Source organism: Ambystoma mexicanum, chromosome 4p (assembly GCF_040938575.1).
Source record: "Ambystoma mexicanum isolate Mex_15411 chromosome 4p, UKY_AmexF1_1, whole genome shotgun sequence".
In the NCBI taxonomy this organism is placed as follows: Eukaryota; Metazoa; Chordata; class Amphibia; order Caudata; family Ambystomatidae; genus Ambystoma; species Ambystoma mexicanum.
In genome coordinates, this window is record NC_090927.1 from 597,751,584 (window position 1) to 597,775,812 (window position 24,229).

At 44.2% G+C, this 24,229-nt stretch overlaps 1 protein-coding gene across 4 annotated transcripts in view; it reads right to left on the reverse strand.

The window, feature by feature from the left end:
- Positions 1-24,229, reverse strand: part of HMGCLL1 (3-hydroxy-3-methylglutaryl-CoA lyase like 1) — a 696,896-nt gene that overhangs the window by 87,392 nt on the left and 585,275 nt on the right. For 3 of the 4 annotated variants that reach the window (XM_069606145.1, XM_069606144.1, XM_069606146.1), the window contains exon 8: positions 13,268-13,393. The exons of the other annotated variant lie outside the window; for it this stretch is intronic. In XM_069606145.1, the coding sequence (XP_069462246.1) occupies positions 13,268-13,393 (126 nt within the window). The remainder of the gene's footprint in view (positions 1-13,267; positions 13,394-24,229) is intronic. 4 annotated transcript variants of the gene reach the window in all.

A 24,229-nucleotide genomic window follows, 5' to 3' on the forward strand; every position in this document is an offset into this window, starting at 1 on the left:
GGGACACCGGGGGCCACATGGACTGCAGTTCATATAGTGATTGCAGTTGGCTGGCAACAGCTCAGGGCAGGCCACATTCAGTCTCCTCAGGCAGAGGTTGTTTCCGCCTGCATCGGAACTTGCAGTCATTTTGGTTGTTTGCTGGGCAGTGGGGTAGCCGAGTGTTATTCAGCCCCATATAGGCCCAGCTGCACAACCACCCTCCAAGTGGAGGGCCACGGCTGGATCACGGCAGGCATGATGGTTAGCCAGCTGGCAAGGTGACTAGCATTGGTGGTCTCCCCAATGCAGGAGTCCTTCACCTGGCTGTTGCTTCTCAGGAGGCTGACAGTGTCCCGCCTGCTCTGTGGCCCTAAGGATTGCGGGCCTTGATGGGAGTCCAATGTATGTTCCATGCATCCCCAATCTATTGTGCCCCCCTGCGGTGGCAATGGTGACCGATTGGTGGGGCTTTGGTTCGGGCGGTGCCGCCATCGGGCTCCCCCAAGTCGGAGTAGTGAGGCAGCATTCGGGTTCACCCTGGAAGGGGGGGGGGCAGGCAGTGGTCACAGCCGCACTATGTTTCCTCTCACCTCAGGGTTTTTTGTTTCTCTCCTGCAGTGGGTGTGCACTCCTCTTCCCCCTGATAGGAACTCGGGTGGCAGCGTTGCTGGGCTGCAACATCATTGCCAGGCTCACCCCCAGGAAGGAGTGCCCATGTGTTAGGGAGTATTCTCTTCAAAGGCTAATTTCCCTTACCTATAGAATCCCCCAGCAGCTTTGCTGGATTTGAGGGGTATTTTTTTTTCTCCTGCTAAGAGTGAGACCCTTTTTTTCCCACTCTTAGACAGATTGCTAATGTGTGTTTTTTAGGCTATCTTGTGTGCTTATGGTCTATGGGGTTTTCTCACCCTCATAGGAATCATCTTTTTAACATGTGTGGTACACAGCACCCTCCGTGCCGTACCACCGGGGTGTCGTAGCGACCCGCAAACATAGACTCCATACCCTGGGACTGACTACTGTCTCCCAGGTCATGTAAAGTCCCCATTGACTTTACTAGTCAATTCTTATGAACAAAACCAGTACAACCCACCTTACTATGGAAGTACTGGGAAGGGTTAATAGTTTTTCCCTAGTGTTCATTTTCGAGGGGGTACCGTACAGTCCCTCTCTCAAAAGTTTCTGGCTGGTGGCAGTGGTTACTAACGTAAATATTCGACTGCAAATATTTCCCTATGGGATTTTCCCATTGTTCGAGGCTACCAATATTATTGACAGCCTCTAACATACCGCCGGTTTATTTTAATATTAACTTTACTCCGGTAGGTTTTTATTGCCAGAACTTTGATTTAATTTCTTTCTCGTGTCTTTCTCTATAGTCCTAACACAGGTCGGGGATCCTTTGTTCGTCCTTTTGTCGGGCTTCTGCACAGAAGCCCTCCTCTCGGCACCACTGAGTCTGGGCTAGACAGAACGTGTGGGAGGGGGAATAGGCACCCTGGACACGGTTGCCTACACAACCCAAGTCAGACTCTGCCCTGATAGGCTGGGGGGTTCTCCCGCCAGGAGAGCCACCCCACTGTGTGTGTGGCAGCTAGGCTGTATGAATGAGGGTGTTGCTGTATAAAAGTAGGGTCCTGAGGACTAGAGGACAAGACATCGCCACTGGAACTAAGAAGCCGAAGAGGAGAGAAGCCAAAGACATCTGCAACGACTGAACCACCGGTGAAGCCCTGCTGCAGATCTTCACCACTTTTCTCCAACGACGCGAGAAGATCTTCACCTGCAAGAGTCTTCTTCCCTTGAGCTGGTGGGGCCAACCAGTTCGCCGATTGCCTTCCAGGACCTGCCTTGATCGCATCGCCAGTGCCAAGCACACAGAGACCGGATAGCCAGGCAACCATCCACCCAGACTGCGATTTAAAGGAGCGTACCTTTTATTCGTTTTGGCAGCACCGCGGCTGGTTTCATCCCTGGGCAGTGCAGTAACTCGAGCCTTCCTCCATGACGAGATCCTCTCTTCCTCTGCTGGATCTCCCGAACTGCAGGAACTGCCAGGAACTACCGCCACCGCAGGAGCCTCTTCCACTTTTAAGGTACATTGTTCCGCCAGGCCTCCCGTTTCGTTGGGTACTGCTAAAGGTGTTTTAAATCCTTTACCTACCTACTGGGTTGGCCGCCCCTATCATCTAACTGTGTCTTTTATCTTCTGCAACCACCTTTTCGAATCGTTAAACAAAGACTTGACTGCAGCTACTAGAACATTTTGCTCCTGGGCACTTTGCCCTGTACCACTGACTCTGGCACAGGCCTATTGACTCTGGCTAAATCTGTTACAACTGCCTTCTCTAGATTGATTCTCACCTAGAAATGTGTTGGTGCACCTAACTCTTATAACCAACTTTTCCTTCCCTCGTTTTAAACTTGTGAAGTGCCATTTTGCTTGGTTTTCACCTAAGTATTGCACATGCTAAAGTACTGCCTTGCCTAACTTGTTCACAATCCTCTTGGGAAGTGTTGCTGGTGTATTTAAGAGTATAACCCTGTATAACTTGTCCTTTCCCTCCCTCTTGAGAAATTGTTATTGCCATTTCTGCTTGGTTTTCACTGTGCCGTTATGTTCAGTTTTCACTCTTGCTCAAACTTGTATACAATTTAAATAGGGAGTTGTGTATACTTTTCTTGACTGATTTAACTTGCTTTTATAATAGTGATTTGTGTGTGAACATCAGTGTGTGTAAAATAAATATATATTATTTTTGATACAAAGCTTTGGGCTGTGTTTCCTTGTTCCATAGAATTGTAGTCCTAATGTGTAAATCCTGAATATTGCTCATCTCCCTCTTGAGATAAATCTGACTGCTTAGCCACAGCTACCAACTAAATCTTTGTGGTACAGACTGATACCAAAGGGGATTTATTGCATATACCTGCAGTCTTAATCTTCTGTAGTACTCCCTAAGGGAACTGGTGTACAGCGGTGGGATAAAAGTATTGGATTTACATTTTAGAGTGCTGCTAGTAATTTGGTTCAATTAACCACAAGGCTTAACAATCGCTGAAAGATAATTTAAAAAAAAAAGTCAAAAATTGAAAGCTATAGCCAGGAGACCCTCCTTGTAAATACTGCTGATTATTTAAAGGATCTGTGTAGACAGAAAAGTCTTCCAATGAAAGGCAAGAAATCAGAAATGATTGAAAGATTGTTAGAACACCAAAAACTGGAGAGTAGAGCTGTAGTGCCTACCCCTCCAGCAAATATAGCAAACATTGAGGATGATAATGTTGATGATGTTACTGTTGAAACAGAAGAGGAAGAGGAGGATAACAATGTCACCCCCTCTGGCCCTCTGCCTGCTCTAAGGCCTCAACCTATGGCTACTGGAACTTTGTCAGGTCCCACATTAAGTCCTGAATGCATCACTCTAGAAAAAATGAGACTTGAACTTGAATTTTAAAAAAAATAGTGCCCAAACTGAACAGAGACATCAAGAACTAAGGCTCAAAGAAACAGAGGTCAACCATGAGCTAGAAATGAAGAAATTGTCTTTGGAAAATGCTTCTCTCCCCGAATCCTCTAGATCCTCCAGTACAAAAAGACCCCGGATGCCTAAAGAGATTGTGGGTATGTATGAACATAAGTTGGATGTATTAGATTGGTTAGCTATGTTTGCAAACAATCCTGGGCTCCAGGACATCACAGGGAATCAGTTGATCCCCTGGTTGTTCTCTAGGCTCCCCCCTGTTGCATCTGATGTGGTAATGGAGTTGGGGGAGGTGGATAGGATGGATTATGAATGTGTGAAGCTAGCTTTGATAGCTAGATTTGGGAAGTGCCCTTCCCAGTACTTTAAGAGGTTTAGGACCCTCAAAAAGCATGATAGTACCCCTTGGACTACTTGGGTGAATGAATGTTTGAAAAACATAGAGTGTTGGATTAAGGGTTACAGAGTTAACACTTATGATGGAATGAGAAATCTTGTGATGTTGGAGTCTATTTATGATGCCTGCTCTCCTGAGCTCAGACAGCACTTGGCTGTTTCTAAGGAAATGGATCCTAGAAAGTTAGACAAGGCTGCTGACTTGTGGGTTGCCACATGGCTACTCACAACGAATCTGGGGTCACTCAGAAAAAGGATGAGGGAAAACAGCCACCAAAAGAGAACCAAGAGACTTCTAATACCTCCCATCCCAAAGAGGGCCACAACCAACAATATGGTCAGGTTAAGCCACCTGGGAAACCAGATAGGGCTAGTGAACCCCCTGGGGCCAAACCAGAGGCAGGTCAACAGAAACCCCCATTCCTGAGAGCATTTGGAAAATGCTATGTTAGTGGGTCCACTGACCATGTAAAGGGTGATCCCAGATGCAAGGGTAAACCAGCAGGGATCAGCACAGTCTCCTTAGCCTTCGCTCCTGAGGAGGAAGTACAAATGGCTAGTGCCCATTATGAATTTTTGCTGAAGAACCCTTGGGTCTTCAAGCAACTGTATCCTTATCCTTAGAGTCCATGGGTCTGGTTAGCAAACAGAATAGGGGTGTGTATGACTCCCTTCCAGAAAACTCTAAAGTGTATTACATGGACAGTGTTCTTGTCTATGGCCAGGATTCTCCTGCCAGGAGAGACACTGGGGCTATCAGAACAGTAGTGAATGAAAGCTTTTTTAAGCCTGAGGATGTTGTTAATGGGAGCCCCAACCAAGCTCCACCATTGACCATCCAATTATAAAGTCTTTGACTCAGCTGCTTCTGAGAAAGAGGTGGATAGACCAATTGGACCCCTCTCTAGGCCTGTGAGAACTGGTAATTCTCAAAGCTGGTGGAAATCCAGGAAAAACAGGCCCAAGGCTAAAAACCTTAAGGCTGTGGACTCTTCTACTGAAGACTCCAAAGGAAAACCTAGTGGTAGGGAAGAAACTCCTCCAACAGGTAAAACCAGATCTCAAAAGAAGAGGAAGCCTGTACTTGGCTTGACCTCTGACCCTCCAACCAGGATACCTGAGACCCAACCTGCTCTTGAAAGAGAGGTGGTGAGGAACCATGGAGGCCCTTCTAGATCTAAGGGAATCCTTCTTAAGGACCCCTTGAGAAACCCTATTTTGGGTTCAGAAGTTGTTGCAACTTCAAGGGCACTGTTAGATCAGCTCTCTTATACCTTAAATAAGAGAGATGTACCAGAAAGGGTTTGTAGGTCATGTAGATTACAAAGGAAAACCTTTGAGCATAGGTCAGGATGACACCACCAAAATGCTGATTGTCTCTCTAGGATGTTTTTACCCGACTAGAGGTAAGAGACTCATCCAGGAGTGAATAAGATCCTCCTGTCCCTTAGTCTGAGGGGTGTAGGGGGCGAGTGTTAGGGTGAATTCTCTCCAAAGGCTAATTTCCCTTACCTATAGAGTCCCCCAGCAGCTTTGCTGGATTTGATGGGTTTCTTTTGTTCTCCTGCTAAGAGTGAGACCCTTTTTCCCCACTATTAGACAGATAGCTAGTGTGTGTTTTAGGCTATCTTGTGTGCTTATGGTCTATGGGGTTTTCTCACTCTCATAGGAATCATCTTTTTAACATGTGTGGTACACAGCACCCTCCTGAGGATGTTGTTAAGGCACCCAAAGGTCCCATTAAACTTTCTGGAGGTCCTGTCCAATTGGTTCCTATTCTACCAGCCCTCATTCAGTGTAATAACATGACAGTGAGGATTCCTGTTAGTGTCTAGACTGAGGTGCCTGGGAGAGTCCTGTTGGTGAATGATCTAAAAACTCTAGGAGTAGTATCAAGTACCCCCAGGCCCCCCAGTATGGAGAAGCAGAACCAAACCAAATTGGCTAGAGAGGCAACCTTAAGGGACCACTCTAAGCCTGTGAGAACCTCTACTGAGACCCCCACTGGAAACCCTGATGTTAGTAAGTTGACCTCTTACACAGGCACATCTGAGGCTAGAATGTTACGGAAATGGGAGCCCCAACCAAGCTCCACCATTGACCATCCAATTATAAAGTCTTTGACTCAGCTGCTTCTGAGAAAGAGGTGGATAGACCAATTGGACCCCTCTCTAGGCCTGTGAGAACTGGTAATTCTCAAAGCTGGTGGAAATCCAGGAAAAACAGGCCCAAGGCTAAAAACCTTAAGGCTGTGGACTCTTCTACTGAAGACTCCAAAGGAAAACCTAGTGGTAGGGAAGAAACTCCTCCAACAGGTAAAACCAGATCTCAAAAGAAGAGGAAGCCTGTACTTGGCTTGACCTCTGACCCTCCAACCAGGATACCTGAGACCCAACCTGCTCTTGAAAGAGAGGTGGTGAGGAACCATGGAGGCCCTTCTAGATCTAAGGGAATCCTTCTTAAGGACCCCTTGAGAAACCCTATTTTGGGTTCAGAAGTTGTTGCAACTTCAAGGGCACTGTTAGATCAGCTCTCTTATACCTTAAATAAGAGAGATGTACCAGAAAGGGTTTGTAGGTCATGTAGATTACAAAGGAAAACCTTTGAGCATAGGTCAGGATGACACCACCAAAATGCTGATTGTCTCTCTAGGATGTTTTTACCCGACTAGAGGTAAGAGACTCATCCAGGAGTGAATAAGATCCTCCTGTCCCTTAGTCTGAGGGGTGTAGGGGGCGAGTGTTAGGGTGAATTCTCTCCAAAGGCTAATTTCCCTTACCTATAGAGTCCCCCAGCAGCTTTGCTGGATTTGATGGGTTTCTTTTGTTCTCCTGCTAAGAGTGAGACCCTTTTTCCCCACTATTAGACAGATAGCTAGTGTGTGTTTTAGGCTATCTTGTGTGCTTATGGTCTATGGGGTTTTCTCACCCTCATAGGAATCATCTTTTTAACATGTGTGGTACACAGCACCCTCCATGCCGTACCACAGGGGTGTCGTAGCAACCCCCAAACATACCCTGGGACTGACTATTGTCTCCGAGGGTATGTAAAGTCCCCATTGACTTTTCTAGTCAATTCTTATGAACAAAACCAGTACAACCCATATTACTATGGAAGTACTGGGAAGGGTTAATAGCTTTTCCCTAGTGTTCATTTTCGAGGGGGTACTGTACAGTCCCTCTCTCAAAAGTTTCTGGCTGGTGGCAGTGGTTACTAACGTAAATATTCGACCACAAATATTTCCCTATGGGAATTTCCCATGGTTCGAGGCTACCACTTTTACTGACAGCCTCTAACATACCGCCGGTTTATTTTAATATTAACTTTACTCCGGTAGGTTTTTATTGCCAGAACTTTGATTTAATTTCTTTCTCGTGTCTTTCTCTATAGTCCTAACCCAGGTCGGGGATCCTTTATTCGTCTTTTTGGCGGGCTTCTGCAGCTAGTGAAGTGCCATTTTGCTCGGTTTTTACCTAGGTATTGCACATGCTAAAGTACTGCCTTGCCTAACTTGTTCACAATCCTCTTGGGAAGTGTTGCTGGTGTGTTTAAGAGTATAGCCCTGTATAACTTGACCTTTCCCTCCCTTTTGAGAAATTGTTAGAGTGCAATTTCTGCTTGGTTTTCACTGTGCCATTTTGCTCAGTTTTCACTCTTGCTCAAACTTGTCTACAATTTCAATAGGGAGTTGTGTATGACTGATTTAACTTGCCTTTATAATAGTGATTTGTGTTTGAACATCAGTGTGTGTAAAATAAATATATATTCTTTTTGATACAAAGCTTTGGTCAGTGTTTCCTTGTTCCATAGTATTGTAGTCCTAATGTGTAAACCCTGAATACTGCTCATCATCCTCTTGAGATAAGTCTGACTGCTTAGCCACATCTACCAACTAAATCTTTGTGGTACAGACTGATACCAAAGGGGATTTATTGCATATACCTGTAGTCTTAATCTTCTGTAGTGCTCCCTTAGGGAACTGCACAGAATTCTGCCTAGCACTATGTGACGGGTCAGCTACGGGCATCGGTTAGGGGCTCTCACTGTGTCCACCATAAGCATCAAACGAGATGCAGGACAGCAGTTTCCAGCACTCCTCCTTTGCTGTTGATCCCTCCTACAGACTTCTCTCTCTGCGGCACCTTCATCCCCTTAACAGCGATGGGCATGGATACTCTCTGCCAGGAATCTCTTTTGCCCCAAACGCGGGGTGATGGTCACACTGGTGGCTGATGTGGTGCCACCTCTTTTGGTGCCATGGGTGATGTCAGGGCCTGTCATGGCACCTCTGCACCAGGTGGGAATAATGAATGCCTCTGCAGCGGTCCGGACTGCGCAGTGAGCAGACTCCCCCAGGCAGGGAGTTCTTTGGGGCAGTCACTTTATGAAAACAGCCTTGACTGCATTGCATCCTCTTCTCCCCCACACGGGAGATTCTCACCCAGATGAGAGACTTTAAAATGAAGTGGTGGGAGGGGGTCAGCGCCTCAATTGCACTCTCCACCCTTTCAGGGGCAGCTATAGGCAGCGATCTGTGGGATGTTTTTACCCATGCATCCAAGCCCTACCATAAAACGGTGCATTACTGGCATTGAAAAAATCATGATGGCCAGAACTCCCCAGAGAGTGCACAGGGAAAACATGAAGAATAGGCTGCCACCCATTTTTGCCTATGTTGTGAGCACAGGAGGGCACTGCCTAAAACCACCATTGGACTACACACACAGTAGCCTGAGACCATTGGGAATGGCGATGCCGATTGCCAAAAGAACCCAGAACTGTGGGGAATTCATTTTCTTAATGTCAAAAATGGATGCAATACTGGTGCTTACCACTCTCAGAAAGCCGGCGTTTTAAAACCACCAGACTTTTGTGTAAAACTGAACAAATGAACCCACACCAGGCCAAGGAAAGACTTGCTAATAGGTGGATACAATGTAAAACTATATTCTGAAATGACTTGAAGGAAGTAATTATTTAATGTATATATAAAAAATAGCTGGGGATGTCAGCAGCTTAAGTGAATTTGGGTTTAAAGCCACTAAAATCGAAATGTTTAGAATAAATGAGTGACCTACTTGTGAGTGTCACATAGGTTGCAATTGTTTAAATGTCATAGTTCTGAACTTAGAATCAGCATTCTAGCTGCATGTGCAAAAATTGTAAGTTGGATTTGAATGTAGAAAACTGGGAACTAAAGTGACATTTAGCTGAATTCTGCCTGACAACTACCCCCGACAGGAGAAACCTGATCAGCCACTCTTCCCAGGCCTAGCTGCATCCTGCTGCCCCTGCCAAAAGGAGATGACACCTCTCTGATTGGAAAAGGGGAGGAGCACCTGGGGACTGCAGGAAGTTGAACAAAGCCCTGTCCTGGACTCAGGCAAATGTTATATTGGGGGGGTCGTAAAATGGCTTCCTCTTGGGAGAAATTGGGAGGGGCAGTGCCTGTGAGAGCAAGCTGAGCTTGGGGGAAGTGGATAAACCAGAAATTCCACCATGTGCTTTGGAAAACCACACCCCTTTGGGGCCAGAGCATGATTTTAAAAAGATGGATAATTCACAGTGCGGACTTGTCAAAATTATATGAATAACATCATAATTTTTGTGATTTTTCTGTGCACATTTTAAGAGGTGTTAGGACCCTGTGGTATGTTCTTGGGGATAGTAGCGGAGAAAAAAGGGTTGTTACTCCAAATGTATGCATGTTAAAAATCTGACACTTTATCATCTGAAACCCATATCCCTGGTGCACATCTGTGAAAAATCTGGAAAGGTTTAGAGGTCGTTATCTGGATGAAAAGGGGAGAATTCTGTCATAAGTGGACACGACATCGTACAAAGACAGGGATCGGATGGTTTGGTGCTACAGAAAATATGTTAACTGGACCTATAATATTAGAAAAATGGTACATTTGCTATGCTATGGTACATAATATGTATTTGGGTCAGAAATAGATTTGTGTGCAATTTGACAAGGAGAGGTTCGTCTGACCATAAAACCTACAGCATCACTCTGACACTCCATGTCTTTCCCCAATCAAGGAAGAGAGGAGGAACTGGCCAATGATAAGTGAGAGGGGCAGGCTTAGCTAGGCCCAGGCACACACCCTTTTTCAAAACACATAAAACTAAAATTGAAACCCAGGTAGAGAGATTCACTTTCCACTTTCTTGCGGGACGCTTTGCCGGGAGACTTCAGACTTCACATCCAGAGATCCAGACTTCAAATCCATCAATCTCCGGAGACCAGAAATTAACTCCAGAATTTCTAGCAGAGAGGCCTGAATCCACAAGCTGAATCCTCTTCAGCAGGCCTCAAAACCAACCAAACTATTCAACAGCCGGGCGAGCTGTTTGAATTCTTTGCCAAGAACTTTTGCAAGAACCTGTAGCAGTGTCCAGAATGCAGTGCTGTATCCAGAACCGCTAGCAGAACCGACAACAGAACCAGAGACCCAGAGACCAGATTGCTGCGAAGAACCGCTAGCAGAAGTCCAGCCAATCCTGACCCGATCGGTGACGAAGTCGCATTCCTGTCCAAAATCTAGTGTGAGTACCCAGCTAGCACTGTGCCAAAACCAATCTCTTAGTTTAAAATAATCTAATCCAAACTATTTTAGCCTATTAGAACTGCCTCCTAGAATCGTGTCATTCTGTCATCTTTAAAACTGAAAACTGTCACCTGTCATTCTGAGCTTAAAAATGTAAAATCCGAAAAAACTACCTTTACTAAATCGGCCGTATCTCCGGAACCGTTTGTGCTATGCATGAGATTTAACTTTCATCTTAAAGCTAAGATTATAGGCTTTCCAAATAACCTAGACTTCCTACTCCTTATAGTGTCTCCATAATTGCGCTAGACACACGCGACTAAATTTGCCGCGAGTTGATATTTTGCTTAATTTCAGCCACGTGTAAAAAGAGTTGTCCTTGCTTTCCTTGCTGAAATTCGTGTGCAACCTGACAATCATTCATAGAGCATTGCTAAAGTGATCCTGAATTAATTTAAGTATCTCTCACTCCCCCTGAACCTCCTATAGGGAATGCAAAGCCTTTTTAGCATGTTGTTCACTTAATTGCAACCACATCAAAGTATCTTGCCTGTGTTTAAAACTCCTACCTGTTTTCCTCTAAGCTTGCTAGGGGGGAACTGAATTGTATTTGATTGCATTCCTGAGAACTGTGTGCTTTCCTCCCATCTCTTTACCTTGCATAGAGGGGAGGGGGGGGTGAATTGTCAAAGAAAAGTGATTACATTGTCTTTTGTTGAAGTCATATCAAGTTTATTTTCTGTACTGCATTTTCATTCATCATTGCATTGTCCTTGAAGCCATAAAAGCATTCTCAGCTACTTTATCCTCTCTACATCACTTCTAAGCCATCAAAAAGAGTGCACCAGTGTAACATTATCCATTGTCGATCACTATCATCTTCACAAGTGTGCTATCAAATATTAATTTACTATAAAAGTGTGATATATATTGTTTAATTTTCAAATAAAACTTTTAATTTGCAAAACAAACCTACTTCTTGGCTCTGTGGGGTCAGGGGGATTCTAAGAGAGGGGTGTTATATAAGGGTTGTCATCCAGAGTAAACAAACTGGATATAAAAATATATCAATAAGGGTTTCCCTCAGCATCCCAGACTAGGCATTGACTTAGCTGTAGTGTTGAATTGAAGTCGCTTACAGGTCCCTTTCCTTGCTCCTTCAACCAGCACGTTAATGCCACACAGGGACCTTGCCGCGCAACCCCCACGCTCCCCCAGGCGGGGCTGAGACAGGCCGCCAGCTGTTCGGTCCACGCCGCATCTTCTCGCCCCTGCACGCCAGAGACCAGGGCTGCTACAGAGACATCCGCGTACCCATCTACACTTCCTCCAGTAGGGAATGCACACTGTGCACGCCGTGGATTCAAGCTGCAGCCACAGGTTCACTGAACTCATTGCCAGTTGTTAAAGGGCTGGCCAGACCGGTCCTGTGCTAATCATGGCAGCCGCAGACACAACACACAAAATTACACATCAGGCCATTGCTGGTTGATTAACTGGCGCACGGGTGCCATGTGCACCTTTTATTAACTTGATGACACGTGTCCCATCGCCCTGATTTATGGATTATTTGCGCCAAAAAAAACCGGGATTGTGCGCCATTTTGCCCGCAAATCCCTTTTTAACACATGGGGATTTGCGGGCAGAATGGCGCACAAATCCCGTTTTTTTCGGCGCAAATAATCCATGAATCAGGGCCCATGTGCCACTATACACGTGACTTTAGCACGAGCCCAGTGGGCCCTAAGTCACAACAGGTTGGGAGGCGAGACACACACTCATAGAGGGAGAGATACTAAAACACAGAGAGGCAGAATGGAAGATAGTGGGAGAGGCAGAGATGCAGACGGAAAGAGAAAGTGCGAGAGTGACAATGGTAGTGAGAGGGTGAAAGAGAGAGCGAGGGGGATGAGAGAGCTTTACAGAGGGAGCAAGTAGGGAGAGAAGACCAGGCCATACTGAAAGGATAGTGTTTGTTTGACTGTACTGTAATAGAGAGATAGCCAGTGCATAATGTCATATTAACAGAGGGAGAGGTAGAGGTACAAAGTGAGTTACCTCGAATTACCACAGAAAAAGAGAGAAAAACAGACCGGGCCAACAGAGAGATACAGCAAGAGTATGTGAGGCGGCACAGACCGAGAAATAACACATGCTACTTTACAAGAGAGAGGGAGGAGAGGAGGAGAGAGAAAGAGAGAGAGAGAGAGAGAGAGAGAGTTATTAACTTTGGGTATACGTAGTGATGGGTCAGCATCGTTGTTCCCCTGTCTAAGTTGAAAACCGAGTCTTCATTTTATGCTTCAATGTTTTATTACATTTATTGGTGGCGCGTTCGTGGGTGATACATTACTCCAAAGAAATGTTCTCTTCTAATGCACTTTTAAGTAATGTTCTTGTTTCTTTATTTATTTTATTTTTTACAGTTATAAAGTGCTCACATAGCCCGCAGGCATCGAGGCGCTGTTACAGGAATTGTTTGTTTTTCTAGTTGCGTAATTGTGTGTGTTGTTTTTTTTTTTTGTCTTAGTTACTATTTATAACGCGCTTAAACACCCAGAGGTTTCTCATTTCTCATTTGTATATGTCAGTATCGTAACTATTTTAGAAGATAGCATTGGCAAACAAGGTTCAGCAAAAAGAGTTTGGAGCTTGGAGTAATTTGGCTTCAGATTTTACGATTACCAATGTTGTGTTTCATTGCATTTTCATTTTATTGAGTTGTTCCATTTCAATTACCAACATTGTCAAATAATGTTTTCTACAGAAAATGTCCTAAATTCTTGCGATAGTATTTGCATTTCAGTACTTTAGCGCCACCCGCTGTCCGAATGCATTTTAACAACTTACTGTATTTATGCCAAGTCCATGAAGCATATAAATGACATCCTCTGTGGCCACATTTCCTGTTGCACCTTTTGCATATGGACAGCCACCTAATCCAGCAACGGCAGAATCCACAACACAAACTCCCATCTACAAAGAACATAACAATAAAGTGTTAAACACATCATCCCCGTGTTCTCACACTGATATGCGCACGGTATTACCGCAGTTGATTTTGATAATTAATGTTTGCATTAGGTTTAAATATTAGTATACTATTTCATCCTAGGACACCAATTAACTATTTGTATCATAAAATGCAGAAATAGCACATTGCGTTTGGCAACAACTCCAGAAATATAGACAAGGAAAATAATAAAATGTATGACATCCGCGGGCATCAAGGATGAGTGGTCTGAGGCTAAACCGATAATCTAGATGCTGTGCTGAAAACGTACATTAAACAAAGCAAAAATAAAAATTCTAACTCTAGATCAAGTAAAACTTTAGCAAAGAGAAAAAAAATATCTTGCAACTGAAATCTAATTGATTTGATTGATTTGATTTAGGATTTGTAACGCGCATATCCTTCCGGAACTAAGCAGGAACCTGCATCTAGACGCTGATGTTAAATTCCTTGGCACACTTCAGACGTAACAACAGATGCCAAGAATCAATGGAGCAGATATGCTTTCAAATTTCTCCGGAAAAGAGCAAAAGAGCAGATGTTCAGCAGAGCAGCTGGAAGTGAGTTCCAGTAACGAGGGCCACTGATGGAAACACAGCGATCACCCCGGAAGATGTAATGAGAAGGAAGAACAACCAACAGATTTGTCGCCGGGTGAGCGCAAGGCTTGTGACGGCTGATAAAGCTTTTTTTAAACATTTTTAAATCAAATACCTATGTGGCATTACATGAATACACTTGTGTATAAGACACAATAGCCTGAATTCAATTCCCTCTCCGATCCGGCAAGCAATGCAATCTCCTCCGATATGTGGAAATAGGGACCTTTTCTGGCAGTTTGTATACCAGTCTGACGGCGGCATTCTTTGCCACCTGGAGCCGTCCAGTTGGCTCTCTGGCGCTCCTAGAAGAAGAGTGCCGCAATAGTCAAGTCTGGAGTTTACCATTGTCCCCAACCACAGCATGGTCTGGTTCGAAGATGAATAGCAGAATTGATTTTAGAAGCCTGAGTTGATAAAAGACAGATATAACAACCTTAGACACATGGCCATTACAGCCCAGATATGCTTGCTGTATGCATCCAAGGTTTTTTGTCCTACATGAAAAAGTTGTGGCTGCATCAAAAATGGCTGGAAAAGAGGTAATATCATGGTAGTTCCTAAGAAGGTGTTTTGGGCCAAACACTATGAACTCAGTTTTGTTGGAATTGAGCTGAAATTCATTCTCAATCATCTAGCTGTTTATACAATTAGCACAGGCTAAAATGTGTGCCATCGCATCCGGTGCGGATTTTAATGTGACATAGATTTACATGTCATCCGCTTAAGAGTGGTAGTTCAGTTTGAACCGCAAAAAAATATCCATCAGTGGTCTGAAGTAGACATTGTACAGTACCAGGGACATTAACGACCCCTGTGGTACTCGACATAAAACCGGGAGGTCATCAGAATAAGGACTTTCATGTTTAACTACTTGAGTCTGGTTTTCTAAAAAGGAGGAGAACCTCTTCAGTACGTCCTCCGAGACAAGGGCAACCTCAGAGAGTCTAGTCAACAATTGACCAAAATCAACTGTATCAAAGGCCGCAAATAAATTGGGCATAAACAACATGCTCAAATCACCTTAATCAGCGGCCCTTAGAATATCGTTCGACACAGCCACCAGAGCTGTCTAAATCCCGTGACCGGGCCTGAAAGCCAGACTGGAAGTTATCAAGAATGGAATTTTCCTCCAGATAGTTCTGCTGCAGTGTGGTGATGATCTTTTCCAAAATTTTCGCGGGCCATGCAAGCCAGCAATTGGATGATAGTTTAGATGATGAACCAATGTAGATTCTTTTAATAGTGGCGTAAGAAAAGATTTCTTTAGTTCATGCGGTACATTTTCCTGTGGTAGGGCTGCATTCACAAATTCCGTCAGGAAATGTTTAAGAGCAGAGCCATGTTGCACTGCAAGATAAGCTGGAATAGGGTTGTAGTCATGATTAGTAGGTTTAAGTTTTTGAATCAGGGAGAGTAGGTATTATTTGGAGATCCTGGACCTGGCTATAAATTGGTGCAGTAATAGCTTGTGAGTCAATGTTCATATGCATAGAATTAACCTTATTGTTAAAGAAAACATTGAACTCATTTGGCAAAATACTGGAGGGAAGTAATTTAAGTGATGCACATGCTGGTGATGTAAGGTTTCTAATTATGGCAAATAGTTCCTTAGATCGATTCTTCGAAGAATCAATTTGACTTTGAAGAAACTCTGATTTCCTCCGAACAATTCCCTATGTATATTCTGCCAAAGCCATTTTTGCATTTTGGCAAGAGGATATATTTCAACCATATTCTTTCTTTCTTTTGATAATCTTGCTTTAGTTCTTTTAGAGAGTCTGAAAACCAAGGATTGTTTTTGTTTTTGCTTGGTTTTTTCACTTTCAAGGGTGCCCTTATATCACAGCACTGCTTCAGATATGACATGTTGGTAGTATTTTTCACAATGTTTTTTTCTGCAGGAAATGGTATTAGTTCTGCAGTTAATTGAGGTCCTGTAATGGCATCAAGAGCCTTCTTACTATGGGACAAGACCAGGTTTGTTGGGGTAACTTCCAATGGACCGACATGGTCGATAAGAATGGAAAATACCACAAATGGTCTGACTATGTGACTGCCCTATTTTCCTGGTGGGTTATGTTGAAGCCCTTGAATAGGACTATGTCTAAACAATGCCCTAAATTGTGTGAGGCTGATGTGGTTAGCAATGATAAGTCATGAGCTACCAGTGATTCAATGAGCCTAAACCAGTCTGTGTTGTTGGAAGCATTACAGCAGACATTAGGAATCATCTGGAACATTGTAAGGCTTCCACGCCAAGATACAGTTCTCGCTTCTCAAGAAAACAACCAATAAGACCTGGCGGTTGATAACATAGAAGTAACCACATAGATGGATTTGCTGTGATAGATAAGGTGCAAGCAAAAACTTGGCGTTGCTTATCTCGTTTAAGGACCTGACAATGTGTTGATTTAAAAATTATGGCACCTCCGGCCCCCTTTCTTATGCTCCGGATTTTCAAATTTAATGGAAAAGCCAACTGTAGAGGAGTAAATGAAACTGTGAAATGGGACTAACTGAAAACCACGTTTCAGTAACAAAAAGCCAATCAAATTTCAATGAAGGATTCAAATCTTTCAAAACCACTGTTTTTTTTTACTGCAGACCTGGCATTGATTAATGCTCCCTGCAGACAGAGGTTATTATTATGTCCAATAAGACTCACAGGGCCTGATTCATGGAATTGTTTGCACATTGCAAAGTGACTATTCACTGGTGCAAAGTGACTTTGTACTGCCAACAAACACCCTGATTCATGGAACCGTGCAATCTGTCTTTTTGCCGCGCAAAGTCACTTTGCACTGCAAAAATACAGTTTGTGCTGATGCAGGCCAGTTATGGCCTGTGTAGCTCTGGAATTATGCCAGAACAGACGCACAGGCACCAATACTGATGGTAGATGCAGTCTAACCAGCACTGCTCGTGCTTGGCTGGTCCCCAAACATTGTTACTGTATTTAAGGTGAACTGTAACTATACAAGTGCATGAAAACCATTTTCCCCAGAGAATCAAGCATGCAGGGTATTGCGAGCACAATGTTTAAGAAAAATTCAGCAATTTAATTCTTTTTTTTTAAACAGTCAAAGCAATGTCAAAATAGAATGAATCAATGTAGGACACTATGGTAGCTTTCTGTGGAGCGCAAGCAACTTCAACAGCAGTCCCAACCCAAACGATTAGGCTGCATGTTGCCATGCTGACGCATGCCAGTTATGGCCTGTGTCGCCCTGGAATCTCATCAGAACAGGCGCGCGAGCACCAATACTGATGGGAGATGTAGTCTAACCACCACCGCTGGTGCTTTACGCACCCCTCGTGGCTGGTTCCCAATTGTCATTACTGTGTTTAAGGTGAACAGTAACTATAAAAGTGCATGCAAACTATATTGCCTGATAGAATAGAAATATAGATAGAAATTGAATATTACAATGTTTAAGAAAAATTCAGCAATTTAAAATTAAAAATAAAACAATGTTAAAATCGAATGAATCAATGTAGGACACTATGGGCCTGATTCTCATCTTGGCTCAGTGAGCGTGCTAAATAGCACGACTCACTGCGCCCTTTCTTGACGCCCACGCACCACTGCTATTCTCATGTGGTCTTGGGCTTCTTCACAAAGCACGACAGTGCTTTCGCTGTAATCTGCCTGTTTCTAATGGAAACAGGCGGATTGCAGAATCTCGGCAGCATTTTCGTTAAATAACGAGGGAATCGTTATTTAATGAAAATGCTGCAGAGATGAAAAAAAAATGCACGTGCTATTTGGGTGTGCAGATGCTGACAGGTGGGTCCTGTAAGAGGATTCAATTCAACACTACAGCTAAGTCAATGCCTAGTCTGGGATACTGAATGGAAACCCTTATTGATATATCTTTAGGTCCAGTTCATGCGTTCTGGATGACTACCCCTATATAACACCCCTCTCTTGGAATCCCCTGACCCCACTGAGCCACGAAGTAGTTCTGTTTTGCAAGTTTAAACAGTTTATTTGATAATTTAAACAATATATATATATATATCACACTTTATAATAAATTAATAATTGAATATCACACTTAATCTGAGCAGTAATCAATAATGGATAGTCCGGCACTAGCACACTTCTTTATAATCAATGATGAGTGGTTATAGGATGGATACGATAGCAACAATACTTTTATGGTTTCAAATGGATGCAATGTGGAATGAAATGCAGTACAGAAAATAACTTGATAGGATTTCAGCAAAAGACAATGTAATCACTTTCTTGGACAATTCACCCCCCCTTTTATGCACTGTAAGGAGATGAAGATGACACAGTTCTTAGGAATGCAATCAAATAGAATTCAGTTCAATTCCCCCCCAGCAGCTTATACAACAGATAGGAGTTTTGAAACACAGGAAAAATGCTTTGAATATGGTGACAATGCAGTGAGAAATATGCTGAAAATGGTTTTAATTCCCTTTAGGAGGTTCATGGTGAGTGAAATATACTTGGGATGAGTTCATGCTCACTTTAGCAAAGATCTAGGAGAAACTAGCAGGTTAAACGAATTTTTGGCAAAGGAAAGCAATGAAGCTGCTGTTTTCACACGTGGCTGGATTTTTAACCAAATCGCGGTAAAATTCACGAGTGCGAGAATCGTGATTACGGCAAGAGTATACGGAGTAGCAAGTCGGTTCTAAGCTTGTTGAAAATCTGAGATTCTAAGCTTTCAGAGGAAAGTTAAACCAAGTGCCTAGCCCAAACGGTTCCAGAGATACGGACGATTAAATAAAGGTAGTTTTTCGGATTTTAAATTTTAAAAGTTCAAAGCGACAGGTTACAGCATGCAGCTAGAAATTGACAAGTGACAGCTTTGCAAATGACAGGTGACAGTTAGGAGGCAGTTCTGGTTAGATTAAAATAGATTGAATTATATTATTTTAACTAAGAGATTGGTTCTGGACAGTTCTGCTAGGTACTCACAATACATTTAGAAATAGGCCTCGCCACGGATCTGGTCAAAGGGGTTTTCTTCACTCGCCACGGACGGTTTCTGCGCACAGCGTCTGGGTCAGCTCTACTCTGCTGGTCTGGTCTGGGTCTCTGGTTCTGATCAGGTCTGTGGGTCCGGATACAGCGGTCTGCGGTTCAGCTGGTCTCTCTCTGGATACAACACTGCTCCCTGGCAAATGGCCAGAGTTCTTGCAAAGAATTCAAACAGCTCGCCTGGCTGTGAATAGTGGCAATGATTTGAGGCCTGCTAAAGAGGGATTTAGCTTGTAGTTGACCTCTCTTCTACAAATTCTGAAATAAAGTCTTGGTCTCTGAAGGTGGATAGATTGAATTCTCTATGTTGGCTCTCTGGAGGTTGATGGAGGTAAAGTATGGATTTTCCCGGCAGAGCGTCCCGCAGCAGATGGAATAGAATGTCCCTATCTGTCCTGACTGTCTGCTTTTATGTGTTTTGAAAGTGGGTGGAGAGGCTAGCTTTCTAGGCCCTACCCCTCTCCACTTGTCATTGGCCACTTCCTCCTCTTCCCCTTGATTGGGGGAAGGAAATGAAGTGTCATCATGATGAGGTCTGTTTATGATACAGAGAACCCACCCCTGTCAACTTTACACACAATCTATATTTGACCTAAAGACATATTTCATAGATACACTGTGGTTTGAAATTACATGCACCCATCACATATCACATGAGGTAGCCCCTGTTCCAATTCTGCTCTTCCTGGGGGCTTGCATTCAGAAATGGCAACCTTTGGTGCTTTTTAGTGGGTTTTGCAACATCGGATTTTTCTCCAGATTTATACACATGTACACGGCCTGTCCATACATACTCCATTAAATTACCATGTCTCTAGCTTAAACACAGAGTCTGTAGTATACATAAATAGCAGGGTTTTGCCCCAGAACATCACACAAATTGGAGTTTGGGCTTGAATGGAAGGTACATTTTTTAAATGAAGGCTCTCAAAGTTATACATTCCTGTCTTTTGATTACAAAGAGTTATCAGTGTTTCTGTAAAATATATATTTTGCTTTCAATTCAGTTCTCAGAGTGTTGGAGTCCGCCTCCAAGACTTGGGTGGGTCAGTGATCACATGTGTCTTCTGGCAGGCAGGCCTTTGTTGACAGGAAACAGTCAAAATCAACATATTCTATTCAAGTGCATTGTGTGGTCTCCAGGAGGTTGAGGTCAGCAGACCAGGGGGTCACTTTGCATTTGGTTATTATGACCATGTGATATCCTGGGCTGTGGTGTGAATCTCTTGAGGTGAGAGGGTTTCCCAGGCTTCTGGCCTCTGGGAACAGCAGGTGGCTAATTTTTAATTAAAATGCAGCCTTTGAAGTCAGCTGAGTCAAATCCCTTTGTCAGCAACTGCACTTAGTTCCTCTGTCAGAGTTTAGACTGCTAGCGCCGCCTTGAGGATTTTGTTGGTACTGCATCCATTTTTGGGATCTTTCTTGGATTAATGCATTCCAAACAGGAATGGTTCTTACATGGTAGTAAATAATCCTTGCTTAACATTGTTTTGATGGGGCTCCTTACAGTAAAATGGTTATGTGGAACCCCACAAAAGGGTTGAATCTTTAAAGTGGTCCGGTGAGCCACGATTCCAGAAACTTTTTGACATCAGTAACAGTGGATTTTGTTAACAAAGATCTTTATTTACACTGGTGGGTGGCAAGTGAGGTAACCATTTTGGTGTGCGCACAAACTGCGTGGTTCTCCTGGATTCTGGCGCACTTGTGGGCTTTTTGGCCATCTTGGATTTTCTAAGCCCACAGCACCAAATGTTGCAGCATGATAGCTCAAACGTGGGTCAGGACGCCCAACAAATCCCCCCACGTGACTGCCCTTTGAATTTGAGTCGATGGGGAGTCGGGTGCACAAGGGTTTTGACCCACGCACTGGTCTGTCCGCATAATCTTCTTCCAATTCTGCAAATGGCACAGTTCAGCATCTTTTCCTCCATCCGGTACTGATCGATCGGTTCTCCTCGCCGGTCCTGATGGGAATATTGGGCGGTACCCTGGGCCCCTCACGTCTCTGCTCCCGGTCTCCGGATCGTCCTCCCTGGCCAGTCTCAAGGTTTTCTTTCTCCTAGGACGACAAAGGAAGAGCGGCAATACCTATTCATGGACATTTCTCCCCCACCATTGATATAGTGGCGTGGCATATATATTTTAGAACTCAACAGATATGAACATGCACATTTTTTTTAAATTAAGCGACAGCAACACACAAACTTGAGAAACACAGAATTTGATAGGCCATATGTAGGATATTTTAAGTTAGAACTGAATTAATCTAAGACAGTGCCCTCTAGGATTCCAGAGGATTCCTCCAGTTGTTGCAGAGTGTGCCTGGGATGGCAACACTTTAGATGATTTATATGTAACCAGTTGTCTTCCCCCTCTGCCAAAACGCCTTTGGGGATGCGGATCTTGTAGGCCACAGGGGATATCTTGTCTATAATCTCAAAGGGTCCTTTCCATGTAGGCAAAAATGTCGTCTGTTTGGCCTGGTTCCTTTGGAAATTGTATAAATAGACCTGGTCCCCCACCTGATATTCCTTCCTGGAAGTTTTCAGGTCATAGTGGGTCTTCATACTCTCAGCTGATCTTTCTAGATTCCACTGAGCATAGGCAAAAGCATGTTGAAGGTGTTTCCTTAAATTCTCCACATACTCATGAGTTGTGGAGGCATTTATCAACGTTTGCTCTTGGGTTCTGTAGAGCAAATGCTGAGGAAGCACCATCTTGCGCCCAGTCATCAACTCAAATGGTGACATTTTGGTTGCAGATGAAGGGGTAGATCTGATGGCCATTAGGACCAGAGGTAATCGGATATCCCAACTTGGCCCAGAATCTGCCACAAACTTTTTTAAGATGCTCACAATTGTCCGGTTGTAGCGTTCTACTGCTCCAGAAGAAGCTGGCCTGTAATCAATGTGTAGCTTTCTCTTGACCCCCAGTATCTCCCACATCTTTGTCATTACTTCACTGGTGAAGTGGCTACCTCTGTCTGACTCAACCCTTTGAGGTAGACCAAAACGGGAAATGATGTGGTTAATCATCAGGGCAGCTGCTGTTTCTGCCTTGCAATTTGTGGCTGGGAGACATTCCACCCACTTCGTAAACAAGCATGTAACGGCCAACATGTACTTGTTTCCTCTAGTCGAGCGAATCACAGGGCCTACAAAGTCGATTTGCAAATCTGACCATGGCAGTGTCATCCCCCTCTTTTGGAGGGGTGCACGGTGCGTGAGGGATGATGGCTGAAATTGTGCACACGCAAGACACCCCTTCAAGTATTGGTCAAGGTCCTGCCCCATGTGTGGCCAGTATGCAACCTCTCTTAAGATTTCCAGTGTTGTGTGAAACCCCCTATGACCGGCGGTGGCCGCATCATGGCCGTGACTTAACATCAGGCTTCGGAATGAGGTAGGAACCACCCACTGATCGTGGCCAGCTTTGGATTTCCTTACCAACAAACTGTCTTGGATCCGGAACATTTTTGGACATTTCATCAACACTCTAAGGTCCTCTTTCCCGTTGTAATCGGTATCCGTCAGGGGAAAGTTCTCAGGGTCCTCAATGTGTTGGTAAAATGTAGAAAATTATTGGATCCCCCTTCTGAGCGGTAATCAAATCAGCATCAGGGGTCTCCTTGCTCCATTGTGCAATTGAAAGGTCATTGTGAGCATTTGTCTGGGACCTTGTGATAGCAGTGACCTGGATTTCCCCCAACAGGGACTCAATCTCAATTAGATCCCCTTGGATGGCCCCGGTTTTGGCCAGCTGATCAGCTAAGTCATTTCCAGTTTTGTCTGGTCCCTCTACTTTGGAATGACCCTTGATCTTTTCCAATAGATGGTCATCTCATTCGAGGTGACCAGATCATCAATGTTTTGGATCAACTTCCCATGTTTCAAGGGTTTGTTATTAGCACATAACATGCCTCTGGTTTTCCAATTAACCAGGTGCTCCACGAAGCCGTTCCGGACATAATCCGAATCTGTGATTATGACCAGTTCGTGGAGTTGATGTTGGACAGCAGTGAGGATGGCTTGATGCACAGCCATCAATTCTGCCACCTGACTACTTCTGGGACCAATTTTGTATCCAGTGGAGGGTTCTGGGAACTCATTCACCCATGCATTCCCTACGCCGGCCACCAGTTCTTTCTCCCCGTTGTTGTCAACATGGTAAGAGCATCCATCCACATAGACAGTGGGCATTCCCTCACACTTGTCTTCTTCAAAGACTTTGTGTGGGGAATTAAGGTATGCCTCCGTGTTGTCCTTGATTTTTAGACTTTCGTCCTCGAGACAGTTTTCTCTGGCACAATCATGCACGTCAGCCAGACCTTGCGCGAGGGGACTCTTCTTGTTTTGGCCATATCTGACCTCCACAGGAAAGCCTTGCATTGACAGAATCCAGGAAGTAATTCGGGAATTACTCACATTCCCGGCCCGGATTCTGTCACTTTGGAGATATTGCAGAGGCTGGTGTGGAGTCTCCACTATGATGTTTTCCCCCTGGATAAACATGCAGTAATTCCTCAATGCCCACACCGTTGCCAGGAGTGCCTTCTCACAATCGTTGATTTTTTCCTCCACAGAGGATAAAGTTTTGCTCGCATAGGAGATTACTTTATTGACCTTGTCATGCTTTTGGTATAATACTGCCGTCAAGCACGTATTAGAGAACCCCGTCTCCAGGAAGAACTCCTTGTTTCTGACAGGGTAAGCTAGGCAGGGCGCTTGTGAGAGGCTTCTTTTGAGTTGTCTTACTGCCTCGGCTTTTTCTGGACCCCATTCCCACTTGACCCCCCCTTCAGGAGATGAATCAGGGGTCTGGTTATCTCTGCGTAGCCCTCAATGAACTTTCTGCTGTAATTAGTCAGTCCAAGGAGGCTCCTTAGTTCCCGCAGATTTGTGGGGTCTTTCAGTTTCTGAAGTGCTTCCACTTTCTTTTCCTGGGGACAGAGACCCTGAGGAGTAATCTCATGCCCCAAGAAATTAACACGGGTTCTACACCACTGTGCTTTCTGAAAGGAAAGTTTTGCTCCGGCTGCCCTCAACTGGGTCAGAACATAACGGATCTCCGCTATGTGTTCCTCCACAGATGAACTTTTGATGAGGACATCATCTACATAAGCCAGGTTACCCCTTGCACCCAGGTCGGCCATGGCCTTGTGTAAGAAAATGTTGAATTCA